Source organism: Callorhinus ursinus, unplaced genomic scaffold (genome assembly GCF_003265705.2).
Source record: "Callorhinus ursinus isolate GAN/ISIS: 27379988/994484 unplaced genomic scaffold, GSC_fseal_2.0 scaffold10, whole genome shotgun sequence".
Taxonomy (NCBI): Eukaryota; Metazoa; Chordata; class Mammalia; order Carnivora; family Otariidae; genus Callorhinus; species Callorhinus ursinus.
The window spans coordinates 80,718,362-80,742,843 of NW_027397072.1; the positions used below are offsets into that span (position 1 = coordinate 80,718,362).

At 43.5% G+C, this 24,482-nt stretch overlaps 2 protein-coding genes across 4 annotated transcripts in view; one reads left to right on the top strand and one right to left on the bottom strand.

Annotated features, from left to right (window-relative positions):
- The first annotated feature begins 10,229 nt into the window (after window positions 1–10,229).
- On the top strand, window positions 10,230–23,613 carry CNOT11 (CCR4-NOT transcription complex subunit 11). Its single transcript, XM_025869028.2, has 7 exons — window positions 10,230–10,904; window positions 13,585–13,749; window positions 17,428–17,580; window positions 19,390–19,592; window positions 20,745–20,947; window positions 22,297–22,393; window positions 22,480–23,613. The coding sequence occupies exons 1-7, from the start codon at window positions 10,382–10,384 to the stop codon at window positions 22,675–22,677; spliced, it is 1,542 nt and encodes a 513-aa protein (XP_025724813.1). The 5' UTR covers window positions 10,230–10,381; the 3' UTR covers window positions 22,678–23,613.
- Window positions 22,115–24,482, bottom strand: part of RNF149 (ring finger protein 149) — a 40,476-nt gene continuing 38,108 nt past the window's right edge. For 2 of the 3 annotated variants that reach the window (XM_025869032.2, XM_025869030.2), the window contains one exon: window positions 22,115–22,654. The gene's annotated coding sequence lies outside the window, so the exon portion shown is untranslated. The remainder of the gene's footprint in view (window positions 22,655–24,482) is intronic. The other variant, XM_025869031.2, reaches the window with a different exon arrangement.

Sequence of the window (24,482 nt, forward strand, 5' to 3'; positions counted from 1 at the left end):
TTATTACTGAAGAAACAAAAGAGGTGTTCATAGGCTTGGTCTTTTTCACTGGAAGGATTTAGAAATGCTTTAGAAATCAATTTCATGTCAGATGGGTTGTGTTGAGGTCATCGAAAGGCTAAAATGAAAGTTTTACTGGAGAAGGTGAACCGTGAAGCCAGTTTCATGCTTAAAAATCCACGAAGGAAGGGCGCCTGGGTGGCTCAGTCATCGGGCGTCTGCCTTCGGCTCAGGTCATGATCCCAGGGTCCTGGGATGGAGTCCCACATCGGGCTCCCTGCTCCTTGGGAGCCTGCTTCTCCCTCTACCTCTCTCTCTCTCTCTCTCTCTCTGTCTTTCATGAATAAATAAATAAAATCTTAAAAAAAAAACAAACCCAACTTGGGGTGCCTGGGTGGCTTAGTCGGTTAAGTGTCCGACTCCTGATTTCGGCTGGGGTCATGAGGGTCTCAGGGTGGTGAGACTGAGCCCCACATTGAGCTCCGTGCTCGGCGTGGAGTCTGCTTGAGATTCTCTCTCTCCCTCTCCCTCTGCCCCTCCTCCTGCTTGCGCGGGCTCGCGCTCTCTAAATAAATAAATAAATAAATAAATAAATAAATAAATAAATAAATAAAATATTTGAATAAATAAATAAATTGAATTTCCCCCCCTTCTTTCTCAAGATAGGTAAGAGGACCCAGGGGGAGCCCCAGACAACAGCTTCCTTCCCTGTGGATTTTCTTTGTTCAGAGGGGTCAACAACCTGCCCAAAGATACAAAGCAAAGGAAAGACTAAGCTTCTCCTCACCTAGCCTAAAGGCTTCTCAGCGGCAGGGACCCGGTCTCACTCACATTGTAGCCCCAGCCAGGGCAAGCGGGCTGGCGAATGGGCTTGGCAGGTGTCTGCTGAGCTGCTCCCCAGCAGCAAGCCCTGTGAACTTGACTCAAGCTCAAGGCTACCTACCTGGCTTCTTACTATTCTGACATTGTTGGTCAAGTGGTTTGAGTGCCCTGAATTGAGAAGGAACCCCAAACGATTTAGGACCACCGGCAGAATATGGGAGGGCTTTGAGGGAGAATCAAAAAAATGGAAAGAGATTTCTGATGCTAATGTATTCACAGGAGGTTATTATTCAGCCCATGGGCAGAAAACCAAATGTTCCCACTGACGCTGCCTCTTTCTTTTCTGCCTCTCTCCGTTTTTCTGAAAGAACCACCAGGAAGGGATAAGAAAAACTAACTGCAAGAGCAATTAGACCTCACCACGGGGAGACTTAGACTGTTTTGCCTTGTGTTTCATGGTGTTCCACATGGCAAGTGGATTGAAGCTGCTGCCAACCACCTGGAATGGAGCTGCCGGGGTCTCAGGAAGCTGAACAAAGGAGGAGGGGACATCTGGCATTCCTTTCAGTTTGGGAAATGGGAGAGACTCCAGGAAGTATACATAGGCAGGTGTTTGAGTGAAAAAGAACAAATCCCAATCATACACTTACAAGTGATGTTTTCTGTCTTTCAGTAAGATTTCTTCCATCAAAAATAATGCATGTTGATTTGGAAGTCAATGAATGTAAAAAAAAAAAAAACAGGTATCCATCTAAAGACAACCACTGTTCACAACTTTAAATATGTATGTATGTACGTGTGTGTGTGTGTGTGTGTGTGTGTATACATTTATATCACCTTTGTTTGCTTTTGGCATTTAGCATTACACCACAGGAATGTTGCTATATATTTTTTAACTTTATTTTGAAATCATTGCAAGCCTACTTAAAAAAAAAAAAGAAGAAAAATAAAAAAGGGGCCCCCGGCTGGCTCAGGCGGTAGAGCATGTGACTCTTGATCTCAGGGTCATGAGTTCAAGCCCCACACTGGGCGTGGAGCCTCCTTTAAAAAAAAAAAGGAAATAATTGCTGATTCACAGGAAATAGAAAAAAAAAAAAACCCACATAGGGAGAGTTCCCATGTACTCTTCACCCAGTTTCCTTTAGCGGTAACATCTCGCATGATGAGAAAATACAATCACTGTTAGGGAACAAGCAGCTGCAACATATGTGTATGGTTCTAGGCAGTTTTACGACACATGTACACCCGTGTAGCTACCTTCACAATTCACAATCATACAGAGCTGTTCCGTTAGAGTCACATCCAAAGCTCTGCCCCTCCGCCCCTACCACCACCCCCAGTCTCTGGAAACCATTCATCTATCTTTTGGCTCTGGAATGTTATTATTTAAGAAAGTTATATAAATGGAATCATAAGCATGTGACCTTTTGAGTCTGTTTTTTTTCCCACCTTGTGTGATTCCCCTGAGATCCATCCTAGTTGTCACAATATCAATAGATGCATTCGTTTTTAATGGCTGTATAGATTTACCATATAATTTTAACTGGTTGATAAACAACATTTGTAACGACCACATAGGATTCTGGCTGGTAGAGATGCTCTAGATTTCCTAGCTATTCCCTTATCGTTAGACATTTAGGGGTTAGTGATGAAAATAAATGCTACTGGGTATCTTGTCTGATTCAGATCAGAATCTGGTAAGGCAGTTTCTCTTGAAGGCAGGCCTCATTAAGGACAGAATGATCTGGGCATCTTTCAATATTACTACTTTCTCCTTCTCCTTGCCAGAATCATGAGACGATTTTTCTCTCATCCTCACTGTGACACCCTGGTAGGGCTCCAGGAGGTAAAATCTCAAAAAAGTGTGAAAAGGGTCTCCTGATTCTGATTTCTTTAAGATGGACTTTCAGAGGTGGAGTTATTTACATAGGCTATTAATGTTTTTCAGACTCTTACTGCATATTACCAAATCACTTTTCCAAAAGGTGCACTTAGGTTTATAACCCCACCGGTCATTTAGAGACAAAGATAAGGGGTTTCCTCAAGGGCGCCTGGGTGGCTCAGTCAGTTGGGCATCTGCCTTCAGCTCAGGTCACGATCCCGGAGTCCCGGGATCGAGTCCCGCATCAGCCTCCCCACTCAGTGGGGAATCTGCTTCTCCCTCTGACCCTCCCCCCTCTCGTGCTTTCTCTCTCTCAAATAAATGAATAAAATCTTTAAAAAGAGAGAGAGAGAGAGAGAGATTCCCCAAGTTACAAGCTGAATAATAAAGGTGTAACTTGCTTTCTGTAAAAGCCAACTCCATATTCATAGGAGAAGCTAATTGGCCTGCTATGTCCAAGATGTACTTGATTTGGCATGCATGATCTAGGGTTATCTCGGCCCTATGCTTGCTGCCTACTGCGGACGACATGACTGGTATGGCAGTGGCTAGGAGGCCTGTTCATGCTTTGAACTGAGCCTTCTCTGGATTATGCAGGATACCTCACATAGGCTGATCCCTGGAAGAAAAGAAGGAAGAGTGAGAAAAATCACAAAAGCTCAGATCTGAGAGGACAGGTGACTGACAGGGATGCGCACTCCACTGACATGTTGAGCCCACCAATGGCCAGCGACCAGCTGGGAGCTCTGAATTCACAATTGACCGGCAGCTTCAATGAAATCAACTGACTGGGGACCCTTGTATCATTAGTGATATTAATCAGCTAACCTATGAATAAGAATCAAATCCTAAAGGTGCTTCATCCACATCATGCAAAGATCTCTGAAACACTGACGTTCCTTCTAGGATTAACAATTCAAAAATTTTGGCCAAAGATGCTACTGTCCTACCATCATGTGTTCAGTGTCGCAAGCAGTCCCAACCTCAACATAGGATATATTGATGGCTCTAGTCCAGGGAAATGCAATAGACTCTCACCCGCCAGTACCTGGAGCCAGCTGGGGGAGAGTGACCAACTCTACAGGCAACTATAATCTAGAGCCAAACCTGAGAGAGCCTGGCGAGCTCAAGTGCTGGTCCCCAGCGGGCAAGTAGACAGGACCAGGACCCAGCATATCATCTCTGCTTGAAGGAGGCAGCGGTTCTCACCAGAGTTGGGCATCTTCCTTAGAAGCCTAAGAGATCCAGTTGGATCTCGAAAGGGGAAATTGGAACTGAGGAATTAGGGTTTGTGGTCCAGCTCACAGAGGCTACTGCGCCATGCAGTGAGCAAAGGTTACAAGCCAGGAAGGATGAGTCCACTAACGTATGCAGACCCTTTGACCTCATATCCCCTGATGTTAAGGTATGTAGCTGCAGAAGGCAGCAACTATATACACGATCAGCATTGCTTGGACCCACACTCAGGACTTAGGTGGTCCCAGTCCCTCTGAAGTGGCTGGGTTTTAACCCTGTTACAAACATCTTATAAAGTCCTGTAGGTGTTGGTACAACAAAAGTGACAGCAAGAAATCAGGAACTTAGTCACAGTCACATTAATAGAGTATAAAGTAATCACAGTGTGGGAGAATACAGACACAGTACATACATCTGACAGAGTACTCATATACAGAATACATAAAGAACTCCTACATATCAATATGAAAAAGTCAAACAAGGGAAGACTGGGTGGCTCAGTCGGCTAAGCATCTGCCTTTGGCTCAGGTCGTGATCACGGGGTCCTGCGTTGGAGCCCCATGTTGGGCTCCCTGCTTGGTAGGGAGTCTGCTTCTCCCTCTGCCCCTCCCCCCTGTTCGTGCTCTCTCTCTCTCTCTCTCTCTCAAATAAATAAATAAAATCTTTTTTAAAAAAGAAAAAATCAAACAGCTGAATACAAAAATGGGCAAAAGACTCAATAGGAACCCTGCAAAAGAGAATACCACATATCCAATAGCATATGAGAAAGTACTGAGCTTCCTTTGGCCATCAGGGAAGTGAAAATTAAGAGCACAATGCAATACCACTAGACACCCAGTGGAATGGCTAAGAAGAGACAAGGAGGCATTGATTGTTGTTGTTGTTTTTTAAGATTTTATTTATTTATTTGAGAGAGAGAATGAGAGAGAGAGAGAGCATGAGAGCGGGGAGGATCAGAGGGAGAAGCAGACTCCTCGCTGAGCAGGGAGCCTCATGTGGGACTCGATCCCAGGACTCCAGGATCATGACCTGAGCCGAAGGCAGTCGCTTAACCAACTGAGCCACCCAGGCGCCCCAGAGGCATTGATTGTTTGATGTGAGGGAAAACTCCTTCCTTTACTCACCTACTCACTGAAAGTTTCTACACTCCAAATGCATAGTCTTCTGGTGTGTAACTGTGCTCTGAGCTATTCGGTTGTCTCCCTTTTGTTTTGAGTCTCCTGGGATTCTTGCCGCCACTTGAGAGACAAGGAAACATTTCCTTGCCTCCTACCAAAGTTAAGTTCACGCTCTGTTATGGGTTGAGTTGGGGTCCACCTCTCCTAAATTCATGCGTCGAGTTCTAACCCCCAATTAGAATGTGACTGTATTTGTAGAGGGTCTTTAAAGAAGTAATTGAGTTCAAATGAATGATCTACTAATCCACTATGAATTGTATCCTTATAAGAAGAGGAAATTAGGACAGATAGAAATGCATAGGAAGATACAGAGAGATGACCATCTACAAGCCAAGGAGAGAGGTCTGAGAAGAAATCGACCCTACTGACTACCTTGATCTCAGACTTCTAGCCTGAAATGTGAGAAATAAATTTCTGTTCAAATTTCTGTTGTTTAAGCCTTGTCTGTGGTACTTTGTTAACAGCAGCCTGAGCAAACTCATATATATTTCCAGCTACCTTTGAAAGGGAAATCCCTTGCTATAATGCCCAGAAAAGAGAACAGTGGGAAAAAAGCATGAGAATGTCTTAAAAAAAAATTTTTTTTAAAGATTTTATTTGAGAGAGAGAGAGAGACAAAGAGAGCAGAGGCAGGGGCAGAGGGAGAGGGAGAAGCAGACTCCCCGCGGAGCAGGGAGCCCGATGCAGGGCTCCATCCCAGGACCCCGGGATCATGACCTGAGCCAAAGGCAGATGCTTAACCAACTGAACCACCCAGGCACCACAAAAGCATGAGAAATTCTACAAAAGGATGAAAACAGAAGCAAACATCCGGCAAGAGTTTAGCTCAGAAAGCCAATGTCCCTCGACCTCAGCTACCTGAAGCTCAGCAAGGAAGCAGCAAGTGTTCCGAGAAGTTTCTAAACCAGCATCACAGAATCCAATTTCCAGCAGCCACACCCCCTCTCAGTGCACCACTCGTTGGAGTCCCAGCTGCAGGGCTCACTCGTGTGGGAGAGTAACAACAACCCAACAGGGATGAAAGAAATAGAAAAACTAAAAAGACAGACCCAAGAATTCAAAAAGGTGTAGCAACTGCAGGACACTTTGTATAGCGCAAATAGTTCTTTTTGCCTAATCGGCCCTTGTCATTACTGGTCTCAGAATATCATCAGAGCAGCGTTACACTGTCTGTATGCTCCATCCGAAAAGAAGAGAGGGAAACGTGATCTAGAAAGAATTTAAATCCGTTTCGGTGGGATGTTTTGACTCTGTGGTAAAGTCGGTTATCATAAAGGATAAAGTGATTCTCCGGGCGGGGGGTGGGGTTCTAGACTGCACAGATAGTTACTGTGGGGCTGACCAAGAGGTCACCAAGCTCCCCTGAGCATTATGAGAGCAGGGCTTGATCTCTTGTTCACTGCCTTTCAACAGCCCCTACAACACTGGCGCATATTGGGAGCTCGGAACAGTATTTGTTAAATCCCCAAGTGCTGGTGTCGAGTCTCAGGACTGAGATGAGGTGGGTGTGAAGGACAAGTACGAAGACATAAGCTCAGGAGAGCTTAGGGCCTTCGGGAGGCCGAGGGTAGGCCACTCAAAATGTGCCACTTTGGCATATTGATTATTTAAAATAAAATTTCTTTTTTTAAGGGCGCCTGGGTGGCTCAGTCGTTAAGCGTCTGCCTTCGGCTCGGGTCATGGTCCCAGGGTCCTGGGATCGAGTCCCACATCGGGCTCCCCGCTCAGCGGGAAGCCTGCTTCTCCCTCTCCCACTCCCCCTGCTTGTGTTCCTTCTCTCGCTGTGTCTCTCTCGGTCAAATAAATAAATAAAATCTTAAAAAAAAAAAAGAAAAAAATTTTTTTAAGATTTTATTTATTTGAGAGAGAGAGAGAGAGAGCGGCAGGCAGAGGGAGAAACAGGCTCCCAGCTGAGCAGGGAGCCCAATGTGGGACTCGATCCCCGGACTCAGATCATGCCTGAGCCGAAGGCAGATGCTTAACCGACTGAGCCACCCAGGTGCCCCATAAAATAAAACTTAAGAGGCAGCCTGCGTAAGAAGGACACTCAGACCCTCTTCTGCCCCCCTGAAATCTTCCTTGTGAGCAGTACCCTCCTTGTACTAGGAGGTAAAGAGAGATGGGAAATTTAGAGCAGAGAAGTCTGTACAAACACCTCCTGTTCCTTCTTACTAATTTACTACCCCAGGCCGAATTCTGCGTAGAATTCCTTACTCCTGGAGGCTACCAAAGTTGTTTCCTTTGTCCTGTCAGTTCCTCACAGATTTATTGTCTCTGTCTAAAAAGTATGAAAACTGCCTGCCTTGGTCATTTCTTGAGGTTTCAATTTCATTATTGGACCTCTGTGCCCACGTAATAAAAATTTGGGTTTTTTTCTCCTGCTAATCTGTCTCATGTAAATTTAATTATTAATCTACTTGGAAGAACCTTGGGCCGAGGAAAATGTTTTCCTCCCCTCAGCCTCTACTGGGTTGACCAGTGTCTCCCCAAAATTCATGTCCACCTGGAACCTCAGATTGTGACCTTATTTGGAAATGGAGTCTTTGTAGGTGTCACTGAAACCACTTAAAAGCCTCAAGTTGCCCAAAAAGAAAAATGGCTGCACTACTGTTTCTTCAGTGAAGCTCAATTTAAAGTAACCTTTTGCATTTCTTCCGCAAACTTCCCTTCTTAGCCTTTTGTTTCAGGAACCTGGTAGCACCCTGAAAACTACCAACACTGAGGAGGTGGGCAGCACAGACACAATTCCACTTGAAACTCTCTGGTTCCTGTATTTCCCAATAACTCCCCTCCCCCGCCCCTTCCTTGGCGGGGAGGGGCTCGCAGTTTTGAGAAGGCCCTAGCCTGAGGCAGCCTCCTTGCCCTGCAAAAGCAATAAAGCTATTGGTCCTCTTTAGCCCAGACTCTGCCTGCCAGGTGTATGTTGGCCCCGAAGCACATAGGCCGGTTTTTGACAACACAATCAGTGAAGATGAGGTCATATACCGGATTAGGGTGGACCCTCAATCCAATGACTGGTGAGGCGGGAGAGCTAGGTTCTTGTCTCCCCCGAGTCCAAGAATGAATCTCAAGGACAAAGGAGAGTGAGTAAAGCGGTAAGTTTTTATTACGCAAGAGCACAGAAAAAAAAGCTGTCAGGAGTGAGAGGGGTCCCAACGGGGGTGCCACTGAGGGCTTTTAGGGTTGTTCTTTTATTGAAGGTTAACCAGGGAACTTACATCTTTTTGATTTCTCTACTGGCAGCACCGTGGATTAAGGACTAGTGATAACGTCTTTAATGGCTTACTTCTTTTTAGGGTCTGGTTATTTTCTGTTGACCACAGGAGACGGTCATAAATAAGACTCCCCCCCACCTTGGACACCTAGGGCAGGGTGGTCTGGAGTTTTCCCTTTTCTCTGATTTCCTTACACTTCCACATTGTTGGGATTTCTGTGAGCCTGATCCAGTAGCCCCCTTACCTATCCCTCCCTATCTAGCCCCGCCTGTCCCTTCCGTACTGATGTCCCCATGAGAAGGCCGTGTGACTGCAGAGGCAGAGATGGAAATGGTGCAGTTGAAAGCCAGGGGACGCCAGAGACTGTTGGCAACCACCAGAACCTAAGGGACAAGGGAGAATTCTTCCCTCGAGCCTTTAGAGGGAGCACAGCCCTGCCCACCAACACCTTCATTTTGGACTTTTAGCCTCCAGGACTGTGAGAAAACGAATTTTTGTTGTGTTAAACCACCCAGTTCGTGGTTGTTACCAGGAAACAAATGCAGGACATGAGAATTGTTTTCAGGGAGATCACCTCAATTTTGAAAATGGTCCTACAGAAAGAAAAGTATTTAGTTCTTTTGGTGGTGGCGGGTAATTATGTTCAAATGTTTTGAAACATCTTTAAAAAACAGTAACACACACACACACACACACATCATATATATATGCTAATTGCTATTACAAATAGACCCCACAATGTAAAATGGCTCAAACACAATGTTTATTTACCATAGTAAAAAAATAAAATGAGAATATTTTCAAGCTAATTGGAACTAGTTTCCCAACAGTCCCGGCATTAGCAAACTGTATCTGCTGCTGTTAGAAAGGCTGTTTGGGGGCCGCGTGAGTGGCTGTCAATTGGGCATCCAACTCTTGATGTCAGCTCAAGTCTTAAACTCAGGAACCTAAGTTCCTGTTGGGCTCCACTTAAAAAAAAAAAAATGCCGTCTTGGCAAGACCTTTCTAATGGGTAATCTGGCAGGAAATTGAAGAAAACTTCGTAATTTGCATACTGGTGATCCAGCCAGTTCTCTCCCTTCAGTTTTACTTTAGATGAAGGTGGCGCTTAACTGATTCTTGAGCCGCTAGCATTGTTCAGAGCAGACCGGATTTCCCAAACCTGTCTGGTGGAAATCGCGGGGGGAAATCCTCTAGGTTCCTTTAGGTCTAGGGAAGAACTGGACAGGTCTGGGGAACGCCACTCAGGACTCAGCCCAGAGTTCACATTAGAGTCACCTGGGGAGGTGTTTTTATTTTTTTAATATCCGAGCCATCGTCTTTCGCGGCTGGGGTTACTATTCCTAAAGGTTCCCCGGGGCTTCCAACCACAGTCAAGGCCCAGAATCAGCGCCTTAGGGCAGAGAAAGTAAAAAGTTGCACAACAGTTTTGTAAATGAGTATTTATTGGAAACATTTTCTCAAAATCCTGTTAAAATAACCATGTACAAAACCTCAAGTGCAAAAAGGACTGTAAGACTGGAAATTAACTTCGGTTATGAGAAATGTCCTCTTTCGGTGCCTCGCATTTACACAGTTTAAACTCAAGAACAGTCACGTATGGTATATTGAGAAAACTATTTAGAATCTAAGAGGCATTCTTCCAAACGATAACGTGGCGCACATTGACCGGGACAGTCCGGTGCCAGGCTCTGCCTCGGGGACTCCTAGGAGGTCCGCTTGCGGTCGCCGAGGAGCAGACCCCGCCCCCAGCGCCGGGCGGTCTCGCCGCCGGACCTCCGCAGCACTAGGCCAGAACCTCGCAGGCCCCCATCACACTTCCGGCCGCTTCACCCCGCCCACCCAGCGACTCCGGATCCTCTCCCTGGCCTCGCTCCACCTGCCTCGCGTTCGCTCCCGGCTGCCCCTCTGCTCTGCGGCGGTCTGGCTTCCCCGACGTGTTTTGTTTGCGACGCTGTCGTGTAGCAGCGCGCTTTACGGCCGTGGGGACGGGACGAGCCGGCGCCGGGGCCACTCCGGCCGGGAAGCAGGGCAGGCGGACGAGGTTGATGCCCGGTGGCGGGGTGAGCGCGGCGTCTGGCCGGCTACTCACCGCCGCGGAGCAAAGGGGTGCCCGGGAAGCGGCGGGGTCGGCGTCCAGGAGCGGCCCGGGAGGTTCCGGCCCCGGCGGCGGCGGCAGAGGCGGAGCAGGCGGCCCCGGGCCGGGCAGTGGAGGCCCGGGGGGCCCCGCGGGCAGGATGAGCCTGACCCCGAAGGAGCTCTCGAGCCTGCTGAGCATCATCTCGGAGGAGGCGGGTGGCGGCAGCACCTTCGAGGGCCTGTCCACCGCCTTCCACCACTACTTCAGCAAGGCCGACCACTTCCGCCTGGGCTCGGTGCTCGTCATGCTGCTGCAGCAGCCGGACCTGCTGCCCAGCGCGGCGCAACGCCTCACCGCGCTCTACCTGCTCTGGGAGATGTACCGCACGGAGCCGCTCGCCGCCAACCCCTTTGCCGCCAGCTTCGCGCACCTGCTCAACCCCGCGCCGCCCGCCCGCGGCGGCCAGGAGCCCGACAGGCCGCCGCTCTCAGGTACGCCCGAGGCGTGCCGCCCCTCGCCCGGGCGGCCCCTCCCTCCCGAAGCCAGGTGTGCGCTGTGGATAGATGGGGCACTTTCCGCCTGCGCTTGTGCGAGAGTTCATCCGCAAGTGAAATGGTCTCCTTTTCAAATTATCTAATTCCCCTCCCCCCGCAAAGTATGGAGAAGCGGTAGCTTAATTACAGATTCAGGGCACCGCAAATTATTCCTCTCCACTGTATGGGCCGTCAAATCACGCAGCTGAGTGGTGCTTGACAGTTTCAGCAACTCATTCACACTTCGTTACTGTAGAGCACGTCTGAGGTGTGTGACGGTTTAACTAATGACACTCTGCTCCCGGTTTTAAGTCTCAGTCGAGTAACTGGAAGTCGTTCAGAACCCGAAGAAGTTGTTGGGCGGAAATACACATGAAACGGTATTTAAGGACTTTGCGGCCACCTTCGTTGGTATGATGCGTGTCCCTGGATGATGTGATGGGGGAGAGGATAGAAGGTAGTCTCAAGTTCACGGCCTAAGTTAGAAAACGCATGACTACTGGACGTTATGTAGAATGTGTATTTGTGCAGTATTGGTGAGATCAGATCAGTGGGTTTCATTCGAGGCTGGTTTTTTTTTTTTTTTTTTTTTAAATAACTCAGATTCTTCATGAGACTTCACTTTGGGAGAAGACTCTGAGCCAGGAAAGGAGAAAGGCACAGAGGGATGGTGATTAGTGATAGGGGTACCTGGAAAACTAAGACAAAGACCAGTGTACTGGGGGAAGTACGTAGAAGTGGGGAGCAATTTGATCTCACAGTACTAAATCAGTGGGGAAAAGAGCACTGTATAGATACGGGCCACTATACAGAGAGATAAAAGGTGGAGGCAGTGGATTTTGAGATAATACCAAGAAGTTTTTCATAGCACAGGAGGACTTCTACCTTGTAAGCTAGTTGGTATTCATGCTTGGCACCCCCTTTGATCTAAAGCATCTTCTGGTTGGTTTCCTGCACTGCTCTTATGTAAGAAGGGCACACCTCGTGTTGGATAAGATGCTTATGGTACTAGTACTGAACTAGGCTTTCAGGGAGTTTGAGAATGCCCAGAAAGTAATAGAACATATCATGGGAGGTCAAAACCCACCATCCTAGGGGGCCCTTAGCAGAGAATGGGGACAGTGTGGGATTTGCTCAGAGAACTGTTTGAATTCTGAAGGCCAGGTTAAGCAAAAGGAAGATGACTTATGGTCATTCTTAAATGCCGGGAGTCTAAACCTAGATTCAGACCATCGACTGCACTGTAAACACAAATTTGCCAAGGAAGGACTCCATGCATAGTTATTTTACCTCTCTGTGCCTCCGTTTCTTTGTTTATAAAATGCAGATAATAATAATTCCAAGCTGACAGGGTTATTATGAGGAATAAAAGTATTTATAATAATTCTTAACCATAATTATCCTTACTTTCGTTAAATAGAAAACAGAGACTATCAACACCAAAGGCTTGTATTGTATGTCTAGAGTGAACATCTAATGGATACATTTTTAAAGTTTTTCAGGTGATTCTGATTCAGAGCTAGGATTGAGGATGTATCTAGATGTAAATAAGACGGCTTCCCGGCACTCAAGAAGCTTGCATTCTGGTTGGGGAGACATAAATGTAGTCATAAGCCAATGTAGTAAGTGTTGTACTAGATGTCACATATGAAATGCTTGGTGGCTGGAGACATTCTCAGAGGAAGTAATGTTTTTGCTATTGATTAGAGATGGGGTAGGGGGTGTGTGAGGGAAGTGTGTGGCCCTGTCAGGTATTCTTAAAGAACTGGGTATATTGGATGTTTTGAAATCAGGAATTCGAGAACCTGGGAGATTTTGTGCAACTGGAGTGTAGGTTATGTGGGTTAGAGGGGAATTCAAGAGATGAGATTAGGAAAGTGGGTCAGGACTAGATGATGAAGGGTCTTATAATGGTGCAGAATTTTGGGTTTAATTCTGTGTAAACAGGTTAAGTATGGTGAGCAGATTTGTACCTAGAAATATAACTAAGTGGTAAGTGGGAGTGTGGACTGTGGGTGATGGGTTGGTGGGCAGGAGTCAAAACTGGGAGCTGGGGAAATGAGGAAAGCTGGCCTGGAGTCCTGGCGAGAGGGGAGGGCCGGGGAGGGGATGGAGATGAGGGAACAGAACCCAGCCACGATGCTGCTGTGGGACGGATGAGGCTTGGTGAGCAACTGAATGTGGGACAGAAGGGAACAGCATTCAGCACTGTGGGAATTTTGTGGCTGCACTGTGCACTGAAGCAGGTATGAGATGTGTTTGCGCTGCAGATGCTTCCTCGTCTCTTCACCTGGTATAGTTGCTCACAGCAGCAGAGCAGAAAGAGAAGTGTTTCTGGGCACTGGCTTTTTTATTTGTTTTTGCTTGTATGTGCAAGCTTTAGCCTTTCCATGTTGGAAACGAAGTTTTTAATAGTTAAAAAAAAAAACTTAAGTTCCATTGATATTGCCACAAATCCGAGAATTTCAAATGGTATATTTAATTACATTTTCATAAATGTATATATTTGGTTAACTGAAAATTATAATTTTGTCTTTATGTGAGTGGAGACGGCAAGTCGCAAATGCCAGTTTTACGAGAGTCGAGTTAATTTTCAAAAATAACCATTGGAGAAATTGTTATACGTTTTTGTTTACAGGATTTTTGCCTCCTATAACTCCACCAGAAAAGTTTTTTCTTTCCCAGCTGATGCTGGCACCCCCAAGAGAACTCTTCAAAAAGACACCCCGACAGATTGCATTGATGGACGTTGGAAACATGGGCCAATCTGTGGACATTAGTGGGCTTCAGCTAGCCTTGGCTGGTAAGGAATTGGTGGTTTGGGTATTCTTGTGTGGTAGCATTAAGTTTTTTTGTTTTTTTTTTCTTTTTGAGGTTCTCCAGTTAAAATGAAGGGCTTTTTAAGCGAAGCTACTAAAAGTAACTTCCATGAAAAACATAGCTTCAGTACTGGATCCTTGCTAATATGGCATATAAATTCATTCTGAGTTTTCACTTGAATTGACTGCTTTCCAATTTAAGAAGAATGCTGGATACAATTTAGTAGGTTTAAAAAAGTTTTCCTGATGTCAAAGTGCTCTACAGATTGAATGCCATTTGTTAAAATCCCAACAATGTGTTTTGCAGACACAGAAAAACCCATCATAAAATTCATACAGAATCCCAAGGAACCCTGAATAGTCAAAATGATTTCTCTTGGCACCCTTGTTGAAAATTATTTGACCTTAAATGGAAAGGTTTATTTTGGGGCTTTCTATTCTATGATCATTGCTTTGTCTATATTCTACTTCCCCACGTTTGATTACAGTACCTTTGTAGTAAGTTTTGAAGTCAGGATGTGTTAAACCTCCCGTGTCCTACATTTCAAGATTGCTTTGGCACCGTCTGTGTTACACGTATAAATGAATGAGTGGGTTCTCTTGAAGCAAAAGCATGTTGTGACAGAAAATAGAGGAACTTTCTTGACCTGGATGGTCAGACAGAGCCTCTCTGAGAAGGGAAGGTAAAGAGGCACCTTTCACTTGACTGCTCTGAGCAAAAATATGGATGAAATGGGTCTTACCACTTGAGAGTGATTCATTAGGGAAATTCTAATATATAGGCAAAATTCTGAACCCTTGACCTTGTGATTGAGCTGCAGTATTTTTTTTTTTTTTTAAAGATTTTATTTATTTGACAGAGAGAGAACAAGCAGAGGGAGAGAGAGGGAGAAGCAGGTTTCCTGCTGGGCAAGGAGCCTGATGTGGGACTCGATCCCAGGACCCTGGGATCATGACCTGGGCCGAAGGCAGACGCTTAACTGACTGAGCCACCCAGGCATCCCGAGCTGCAGTATTAATTTCGACAGTTCCCCATCCTTCTTAGACTTAATGCATCTGTGACATTTGGTTTCTTATATAAGGTGACACTGTTCAATAAACTTCTTTTTCCTTGGAGCATTCTGAACCTCTGAACCTCACTTTTTAACTCCTGGGTATCAACAGTATAACAATGATTATTTTCTGAAACCAAGAGAAATCTTTTTTTTTTTATTTTAAAGACTTTATTTATTAATTGTCAGGAAGAAAAAGAGAGAGCAGCAGGCAGAGGGAGAAGCAAGCTCCCGGCTGAGCAGGGAGCCCGATGTGGGCCTCGATCCCAGCACCCTGGGATCATGACCCGAGCCAAACACAGACGCTTAACCAACTGAGCCTCAGGTGTCCCAAGAGAAATCTTTTTAACACTTTTAAGATTGAAGGTACACAGAAATACTCATTAGTCACTAGTGTTAGATACAATCTATTCACAGAAATAAAACAATGATTATTTTTTTTTAAGATTTTTATTTCAGAGAGAGCACAAGCAGGGGGAGTGGGAGAGGGAGAAGCAGGCTTCCTGCTGAGCAGGGAGCCCAATGCGGGGCTCAATCCCAGGACCCTGGGATCATGACCTGAGCCGAAGGCAGACACTTAACTGACTCAGCCACCCAGGTGCCCCAAAACAATGATTATTTCTTTAAAGATTGTATGAAAGCTGGGTACAGAGGTGACAAGCAGTTTCAGTCACCTTATCTTCAGAGGGGATATATATTCTGAGGGTTCTAGCTTTGTATTCAATAAAGTGAGAATCAGATCTGACCTCCCTTACAATGACTTGAGTTAGTCTGTTGGAAAGTTTTAAAATATATCAAGCCCAGAAAGGAATATGTGCTAGAGTTAGTCTTGAGAGAGCTTGGCATAGTGGCTAAGCTTGCTGCTTGCTGTCCCCTACCCAGATTGAAGATGTCCCAATCCATTCATTTTTATAAGTACCAGGGGAAAAAAGTGATACACCTATCTTTTCTGGAGCTGGCTACCACAGATCACCTTTGCAGAGGCCTGCAATTCATGTCTTGTAGTAGGATCCATGGACCAGAGGTTATTTATGGAGGATGCAGGTTTTTTTTAAAAGATTTTATTTATTTATTTGACAGAGACACAGCGAGAGAGGGAACACAAGCAGGGGGAGTGGGAGAGGGAGAAGCAGGCTCCCCGCCGAGCAGGGAGCCCGATGCGGGGCTCGATCCCAGGACCCCGGGATCATGACCTGAGCCGAAGGCAGACGCTTAATGACTGAGCCATCCAGGTGCCCCAACCTTTATACTAGCTTTATAAGTGATTGATCCAGTACCTTTAGTATGTGTTTGCTTTTACTGGTGAAATTTTTTTCTCACAATTTTCTTCTAATTATGGCTTTTTCTTTTCTGCTTACAGAAGTCCCTTTAACATTTCTTGTAAAGCTAGTTTAGTGGTGGCAAACTCCTTTAACTTTTGTTTGGTAAATTCTATCTGTCCTTCAATTCTGAGTGATAACCTTGCTGGGGCAAGTACTCTTGATTGTGTTTTTTCCCAGTACTTTGAATATATCATGCCACTCCCTTCTGGCCTGCAGTTTCTGCTGAAAAAACATCTGATAGCCTTACGGGGTTTCCCGTGTAATTATGTGCTTTTCTCTTGCTGCTTTTAAGATTCTCTTTTTAATTTTTGACATTTTAATTATGTGTCTTGGTGTGGAGCTTCTTGGGTTCATCTTGTTTAGGGCTCTCTGCTTCCTGGACCTGGCTGTTTCCTTCCCTTGGTTAGGGAAGTTTTTAGTGATTATTTCTTCAAATAAGTTTTCTGCCCCTTTCTTCTTTTGGGACTCCCTATAGTGCAAACATTATGCTTGATGTTGTCACAGAAATTCTTTAACCTCTCCCCATTTAAAATTTTTTTTAACCTTTTTGCTGTTCAGCTTGGGTGCTTTCCATTACCCTGTCTAGCAGATGAAGATGATCCTTTCTTCATCTGCTAATCTGCTATTGATTCTCTAGTGTAGTTTTCCTTTAAGTTATTATATTCTTCAACTTCGTTCTGAGTTCATTCACTTCTCTCAAAACTAGTGAGGATTTTTATAACCATTACCCAAACTCTTCATCGGGTAGATTGCTTACCTCTTTTTTCCCTTTAGTTCTTTTTCTGAGGTTTTGTGTTGTTTTTTTCAGAACTTATTCCTGTCTCATTTTGTCTCTCTGTTTGTTTCTATATATTAGGTATGTCACTTACATCTCCTGGACTTGAAAGCAGTTGCCTTATGTAGAAAATGCCCTGAGGACCCCAGTACCTCAATCCTCCCTGGTCACCAGTACCAGGCACTGTAGGGGTATCCCCTGTGTGGGCTGTATGTACCTTCCTGTTGTGACTGGTCTGCAATAGCTAGGGGTGCTCTGATGGGTGGGACTGGCCCCCAGCACAACTGGCTGAGAGGCCTGACTGTAGCTGCTGCTGACTTGTTGGTGGGTGTTGTTAGCTCTTGGTGGATTTGTAGTTTTTGAAAAAAAAAAAAATATATATATATACATATATTGAATCTTGCCCTTTGTTTATATGTGTTGCAGACAGCTTTTCCCAATTAGCAGCTTGTCTTTTCTTTCTCCTTGTGATACCCTCAATTTAAAAATCTCTCTTATTTTATCCTTTTTCAGAACGCCAGTCTGAATTGCCAACCCAAAGTAAGGCTAGCTTCCCTAGTATTCTCAGTGACCCAGACCCAGACTCTTCTAATTCTGGATTTGACAGCTCGGTTGCCTCTCAAATCACAGAAGCTTTAGTCAGTGGACCAAAGCCACCTATTGAAAGTAGGTATATATAATTTTATATACTTGGGTTTTATTTTACCAGCATCCTGAGACTTTTGGTTTTTTAAAACATGTTATTTTTTGTTGCTCCCCCCTTTTTTTAAAGATTTATTTTCTGAGAGAGAGAGACCGCGAGAGAAGGAACATAAGCAGGGGGAGTGGGAGAGGGAGAAGCAGGCTTCCCCCCAAGCAGGGAGCCCGATGCGGGGCTCGATCCCAGGGCCTGGATTATGACCTGAGCTGAAGGCAGATGCTTAATGACTGAGCCACCCAGGCGCCCCTTTTGTTGCTCCTTAAACTTGAATTCAGTGAGAAATCTAGGGTCTAGTAGAACATAGGAGAGATGGTCAGTTAAGTTAGTTTCTTCTTTAATAAAAGTATATACCAAGTTTTTTATTATCAGCATTCCTGAAGATATAAATTTGTTTTACTAAAATGAGTCTTTTGTAATGTATTTTTTCTTTTATAGTGCTATATTAATCTTATCACTCATTACCTTCTCCCTTATAAAGTTTTACCGATATTATAGTTCTTGTTTTACTTTAATTCAAAGAAAATACCTACTGAACTTGAAATAATACACCTGCATCTTTTGGTTTCACGGGCTTTTATGTGGTTTTAATGATGAAGGCATGCTTTATACGTAGGAATAAGAAAATGTTCTCCAAATTACAGTGTTACAACGAGTTTAAAATTTACATGACTTTAATGTCATTATCATCTTCAGCATAGATGGGTTTAATATCTGAAGTCTCAGCCAGTCACAAGTGTGCCTGAAGGTCCATGGCACATACTGATTTTTATTTAATACTTGCTTAGGCACAACTTTGTGTTGCATGAGCCACCAGAAAGGTATGTGAAAAGCAAATCAATTAGATACTGAGTCTAGCTAAACATCAGGCATCTGTACCTTGCAGGAATATTTTCCTTACCACATAAGTAGCACTTCTCAGGAAGTGTTAAAAATTTTGTTTTTTCCTGTAAATGGTCTGAAAAGATGAGATACTAGTCCTGGTGATGTAAGTGAAGAATGAGTATAGTTTAAGATAGACTGATGATTCTTAGCCAGAAAACCTTATCAATAAACGAATCTCAAATTTGGCAGGGGCTCTAGGATCCATGATTGGGATAGGCTATCTTAGGCCCTGTGTGGAAACCAGAGTGAGGCCTGAAATTCGTTCAGCAAAAATCCCAGCCAGCATTTATTTTAGTGGGTTTATAACTTAGAGATAATCTTGTTTCACAAAAGTTGAGTCATTGCAATTCCCCATTGTACTTTTACTGTTTTATGAGAATGAATATGGGATTTGTGGATTTAGGGATTTATGATCCCCGGATTCACTTGAAAACATTAAAAGGCAGCTATACTTTTATGTTTTCCTGCCATTGCATCTCCAGTTTGCTACCTCACGGTTATAAGATGCAAAGAAAAAAAACAGTGCAAATAATAGTGGTCTCTGAGTAAAACAGTGGTAACTAAGAGTAGGATGAGATCAAATAGCGTTTCATTTTTCCCATCAGAACTTTTACCAGTATGTGAAGTCGTACCCTTTGCTTCTGAGTGGTGATCATGCTTGAATTAAAAATTGTCAGATCGTGGTGTAGTGCCTTTCTCTCTTGAAAAATAGATTTGGTCTCTAGCATAATACTAATGTTATTAGATCAGTGTTTCATTTTGTTGGTATTCTGAATAAAACCCTGACTTTCTTATGTCATCTCTGCTTTGGATTTTGAAGTCTGAAAGTTTTATGTAGATGTGTACAGATGTTAGCTTACTGATAGAAGCAAACATTCCTGTTCTCCTTACAGGCCATTTCCGCCCAGAGTTTATTCGTCCACCACCTCCACTCCATATTTGTGAAGATGAGCTGGCTTGGCTGAATCCAACAGAGCCTGACCATGCGATTCAATGGGACAAATCAATGTGTGTCAAGAACAGCACTGGTGTGGAGATCAAGCGAATAATGGCCAAAGCCTTCAAAAGCCCCTTATCTTCTCCTCAACAAACACAGGTATATATTTATTGTAAGCATTTTGTCCTTAGTCCTCCACATGATAAATGAACAATAAATGATCCTATCAGCAGGAGCCAGCAGTAGGAAATGTTTCGGATCCAAGGAGTCTTGGATCTCTGGATCTTTGTTCTGCTTCTCCGGCCTTGGTCATTTTACTCTGGTGGGGAAAGACAGATCTCACATTTTTGGCACATTGCATACATTGTTACATTTAAGCCGGACAGTAACTCTACTGAGGCTAAGAGAGATTACTGACATCTTATAAAGGAGGAAAATGAGACCCAGGGAAGGTAAACAAGCCTCTGTCACACAGCTGGTTAGTGGTCAATTTGAGATTGACAGTAGCCCCTGCTGCCCAAGCATAGACTCCTCTGGGGGAAAGGCAAGGACGCCTGGTGGGTTCTTTCTGTTTGAATTTTATCCAGCTTGCATATTTTCACATTAGAACTTGTGAGGACATATTGACACTTTGAATCCAGTCTACCACCAAAATGTTATTTCTCAAAGTCAAATAGCTGTGTTTATAGTTTACTTTGTTTGCTAGGCCATCCTGAAACATAGTCCACTGTGGTACTGGCAGGTAGGTAGGGGAAAGAGCATAGATAATTTCTAAGAAAAAGGACTTATTTGGCAGAAATGTTTTTGCAGATACCTATTTGAATTGCACAGTGTGAGCCGGACCTGAACTGCCACATGAGGCGCTGTAACTGCGCGGAGAGCAGCTCTCCCTCTGCCCGGCCTGCTGCTCTCCTCGAGTATTTGTCCTCCAGTATTTGTCCTCCACCTGGCGTGTTCCTCAGCTCTTTTCTGGGGAGCTGGTTGGCAACTAAATTATTTTAGGTCCTAACGGATGACAGAAAAAGTCTACAAAGGAGTTAAGGATGATATTGTTACAATCCAGACAGTATTCTATCCAACCAGGCAGTACTGAGTCTGGTTTAACGCCCAGGAGGGATCACTAGCATGTTCATAAGCCGTCTTTACAGTTCAGTTGTAAACTAAAAAATCAAGACATGATTTTAATGGTTTGAGGGAAGAAATTTATGAAGTTGGTTCAATGCAGACGATGTTATAGCTTGTTTTTACAGGCAGGACAGAGAATATTTGACTCAAGAACCTCTCTCTTCTTAAAAATTTGGTTCTATTTAGCTCTTGGGTGAGTTGGAAAAAGACCCCAAACTCGTTTATCATATTGGCCTCACTCCAGCCAAACTTCCTGACCTGGTGGAAAACAACCCTCTAGTTGCTATAGAAATGCTGCTGAAGTTAATGCAGTCCAGCCAGATCACAGAGTATTTTTCAGTCCTGGTCAACATGGACATGTCTTTGCATTCAATGGAAGTTGTAAATCGGTAAGTTTTTATACTCAATCAGATGGGAGAGAGGGCGTGGGAGACTATAGATCCTGATTAAAAACTTGCAACAAAAAAAATTTTTTTTTTTTTTAACCTTCTTGAAATTGTACTTAAGACTATATCCTTTTAAGCTAATCAGCCGGTCAGAAAAAGCCTGGCCGGAAGCCAGGTGATCACAAGTACGTGTATAGGAGAGTGCTCTTTTTGGGGTGGGGGAGGGAGGAAGCATGAGGTTTTCAACTTTATTTTCTGTCAGTGGCAGAACTGGTTAGCTGCTTGTTGAAAATACACTACTTCATTTCTGCATTCTCCTGCGCAAGTCTTTCCCCTTTGTAGACTCACACTTCCTTCAGGGGCTTCCCTCTGCTCCAGTCCTTGGATTGACCTGCCTCTGAGGGCTTACTGCTTCCCTTTCACTACATTCTTATAGCACTGTCTTCACCAGATATTTGGTATTTAGTACAAGAATAACCACATCTTTTTGTCAGTATTATTCTTTCTAGAGAATAATTTCAAGGGCAAGGTCTGTTCGTTGTGCCCCCCACCCCAACCCGTCCCCATCTCAAGTGACCATAGCACTATTCCTCAGAGCAGTAGTTCCTCAGTGCCTTATAGAAAAAGGTTCTACAGGCAAATAAGTTTAGAATTTCTTTTGGAAATTCATAGTGTATAGTTAGCATAGCACCCCTTTATATGAACATGGAATTCCTATCCCATCTTTTTGTTTTCCTTAAACATTCCACAGAATCCTTTGGAAAATACCAGCTTTCCTTTTCATGCCTTCTCTCACATTCCATCCAGGTCTCTATCACCGTGTTCCTAATTAATCCCAGATTCCAAGCTTTTCCTCTGATCATTCACTACATTATTGGGAACACTTCTAGGTTTCAGTAAGCCATTTGACCTTTCAAGGCTTTTCCCATCTTTCCATTTACACTGCTGCTCACAAACCCATTTTTTAGCATTTAGTTATACAGTATATACTATTTACTTACTAAACTATACCTTCTCGGATATACAACCTTCCATAGCACTTAGGTATAATTGGGGTTTAGTAAATGTTACTTATTAGAGCGTGAAAACCATTAACTATACAAACTCTGATGCAACCAAAAACACAGAAATGTGGTGTTCAAAAATAATTACCATGTGTAATGCTAAGTATGGATTTAAATGGAAGTGTCCTTTATTAACAAGCAGGGTGACTCAGGCTTATTTGCATAAATATGTTTAAAACTAGGTAACTGATCATAAATCAGAAACTTTTACTAAATAACCATAAAATATAAAATTTCTCTTTGGTTAACAGTGTTTAACAGCCCTAACATTTTAACTTTATGAAACAGACTAACTACAGCTGTTGATCTACCTCCTGAATTTATTCACCTTTATATATCAAATTGCATCTCTACTTGTGAACAAATTAAGGATAAATATATGCAGGTAAGTAACAGAAAGTTTTGTAAATTTTATAAATACCTGCCAAGAAAACGGGTACAATAAATTTGTTTTTTTTTGTTTTTTTCCAGAATCGTTTGGTGCGTCTTGTGTGTGTCTTTCTCCAGTCCTTGATCCGTAACAAAATTATTAATGTGCAGGACTTGTTTATAGAAGTGCAGGCATTCTGTATTGAATTCAGTAGGATACGAGAAGCTGCTGGCCTTTTCCGGTTGTTGAAGACATTGGATACTGGAGAAACACCTTCTGAGACCAAAATGTCAAAATAATACACCTTGTCAGAACCACCACATTAATTGTTCAGCTGTATTGTGACTTAATTTTTAAAACTGTTAGAACCTTCAGTGGATTGCTTGGCCTAATGCATATAAACACCACTTTATCTACTTAAAGCAAAATTTTTCCTTTCCTGGAGGATTTTTTTTCCTTGAGATGGATTTTTGGTAAGAACTTGGAAAAATGTGTGTCTTGGAGATGATTAGGAGTAACGGTTATCCACAAAAAGTTATTGCAAACAAGTAGATGAGGTCTTTAGCACTGTAGAGCAGAGTGCCTGTTTTTGTTTAAAACACAAGTTACAGGCTACTGATAAATCAAGAATCCAGTTTTCTTAAGGTTCTAATATTAAAAGTATTTAATGACAGTATATGAAGACATTCTTAAGAATTTGCCATACTGCCCTTGAGATGAAATCCGCTGAATGTTTTTGAATCAAGTGGCAAACAGAAGTTTGGTCCTTGAACCCATTTGTGCATGTAGCCCCTACATTAAGCACAGTCTGAACCAAGGACATGCTTCTAACCTGATCCTTTCTTGTCATGGGGACTTATTAGACAACAAAATACATGCATTTCTTGGACCTCTTATAAACATGGGAACTCTTAGGAACCTTTTTTTGAGACTACAATAGCTGGTATAGTTTTGTTTTGTTTTTTTCCTCTTGAGATGTTTGTTAGTTCTTCAGTTATTAGTCTAAGATATTTTTTTGTTTTAAGGAAAAGTATTAGTCCATGCTTTGGGAGATAACATCACCACTGAGGACTGTCATGTAAAACCTCTTCCTGAGTGGGAACTGTACCTGCTGCCTGTGGTGGGGCACATGGCCTGTTTGCGACATAGGACAACAAGGTGGCATCATGTGGGCTGTTACCCCTCACTTAACTTTGGACAACAGTGCCTTACATTAAAGTTTTTTACGAACTGCATTATCTGATGTGTTTTTTTACTCGAAGAAACCATGAAAAATTCCTCATTTATTGAGGTACTTCCAAAGCATATTCTTTATAGGGAAATCATCTATTCAACAAGAATTATCTTCCAGTTTAACCCTCAGCAAAAGTTAAAACCACTAGGCTTGGTGTCCTTTAAAATGAGTACAAATAAGTTCCAACCATGTAGTATTGGCAAAAGAGCAATACTCCCACTAGATTTATAAGAAATTTTATATCTTAGCTATTTTTATGAAAATAAGGGATTTGTAAATATATTTGCTTAAAGGAAAGAACCCAAGCCAGTGTAACAAGAGGAATGCCTTTAAACATCCAAAATTCTAGCAACCTTGATTTCTGTCCATATCTAAGACATCACTGTTTTACATACTCGGTTTGGGAAAAGAAACCGTTCATTATGCAGATACTTTTCGGAATGGCAAAGTTTGGACCACTGTGGAAGCAACCCAAACTCAGGCTCCAGAACCTACTGATTCTCTGATAACATGGAACGCATGGCCAACAGCACTGTAACTCATGCCTGAACAAAGCTTATCTAACATGTATTTTCTCTATAAGGCCCTTCACAGCCTTCATGTGCTGAGAACAGTAGACAACACTATGCCTGGGGGCCATTTTAAACTGTGATATCACCAAGATACAAAATTTTGGAAAACATGGTACTAAATAGACTGTGGAAAAGAACACAGTGTTGACAGTTTGAGCTGAAATAAGAAGGCAAAGCGTCCTCTTGTTCAACCTCAACTGGAAAAGTGTGTCTGGTGCCTCAAAATTTTCAACACATTGTATGGGTACGTGGTCCACCACAACTGCAAAAGTACCACACATCCTGATTTTGGATGTTA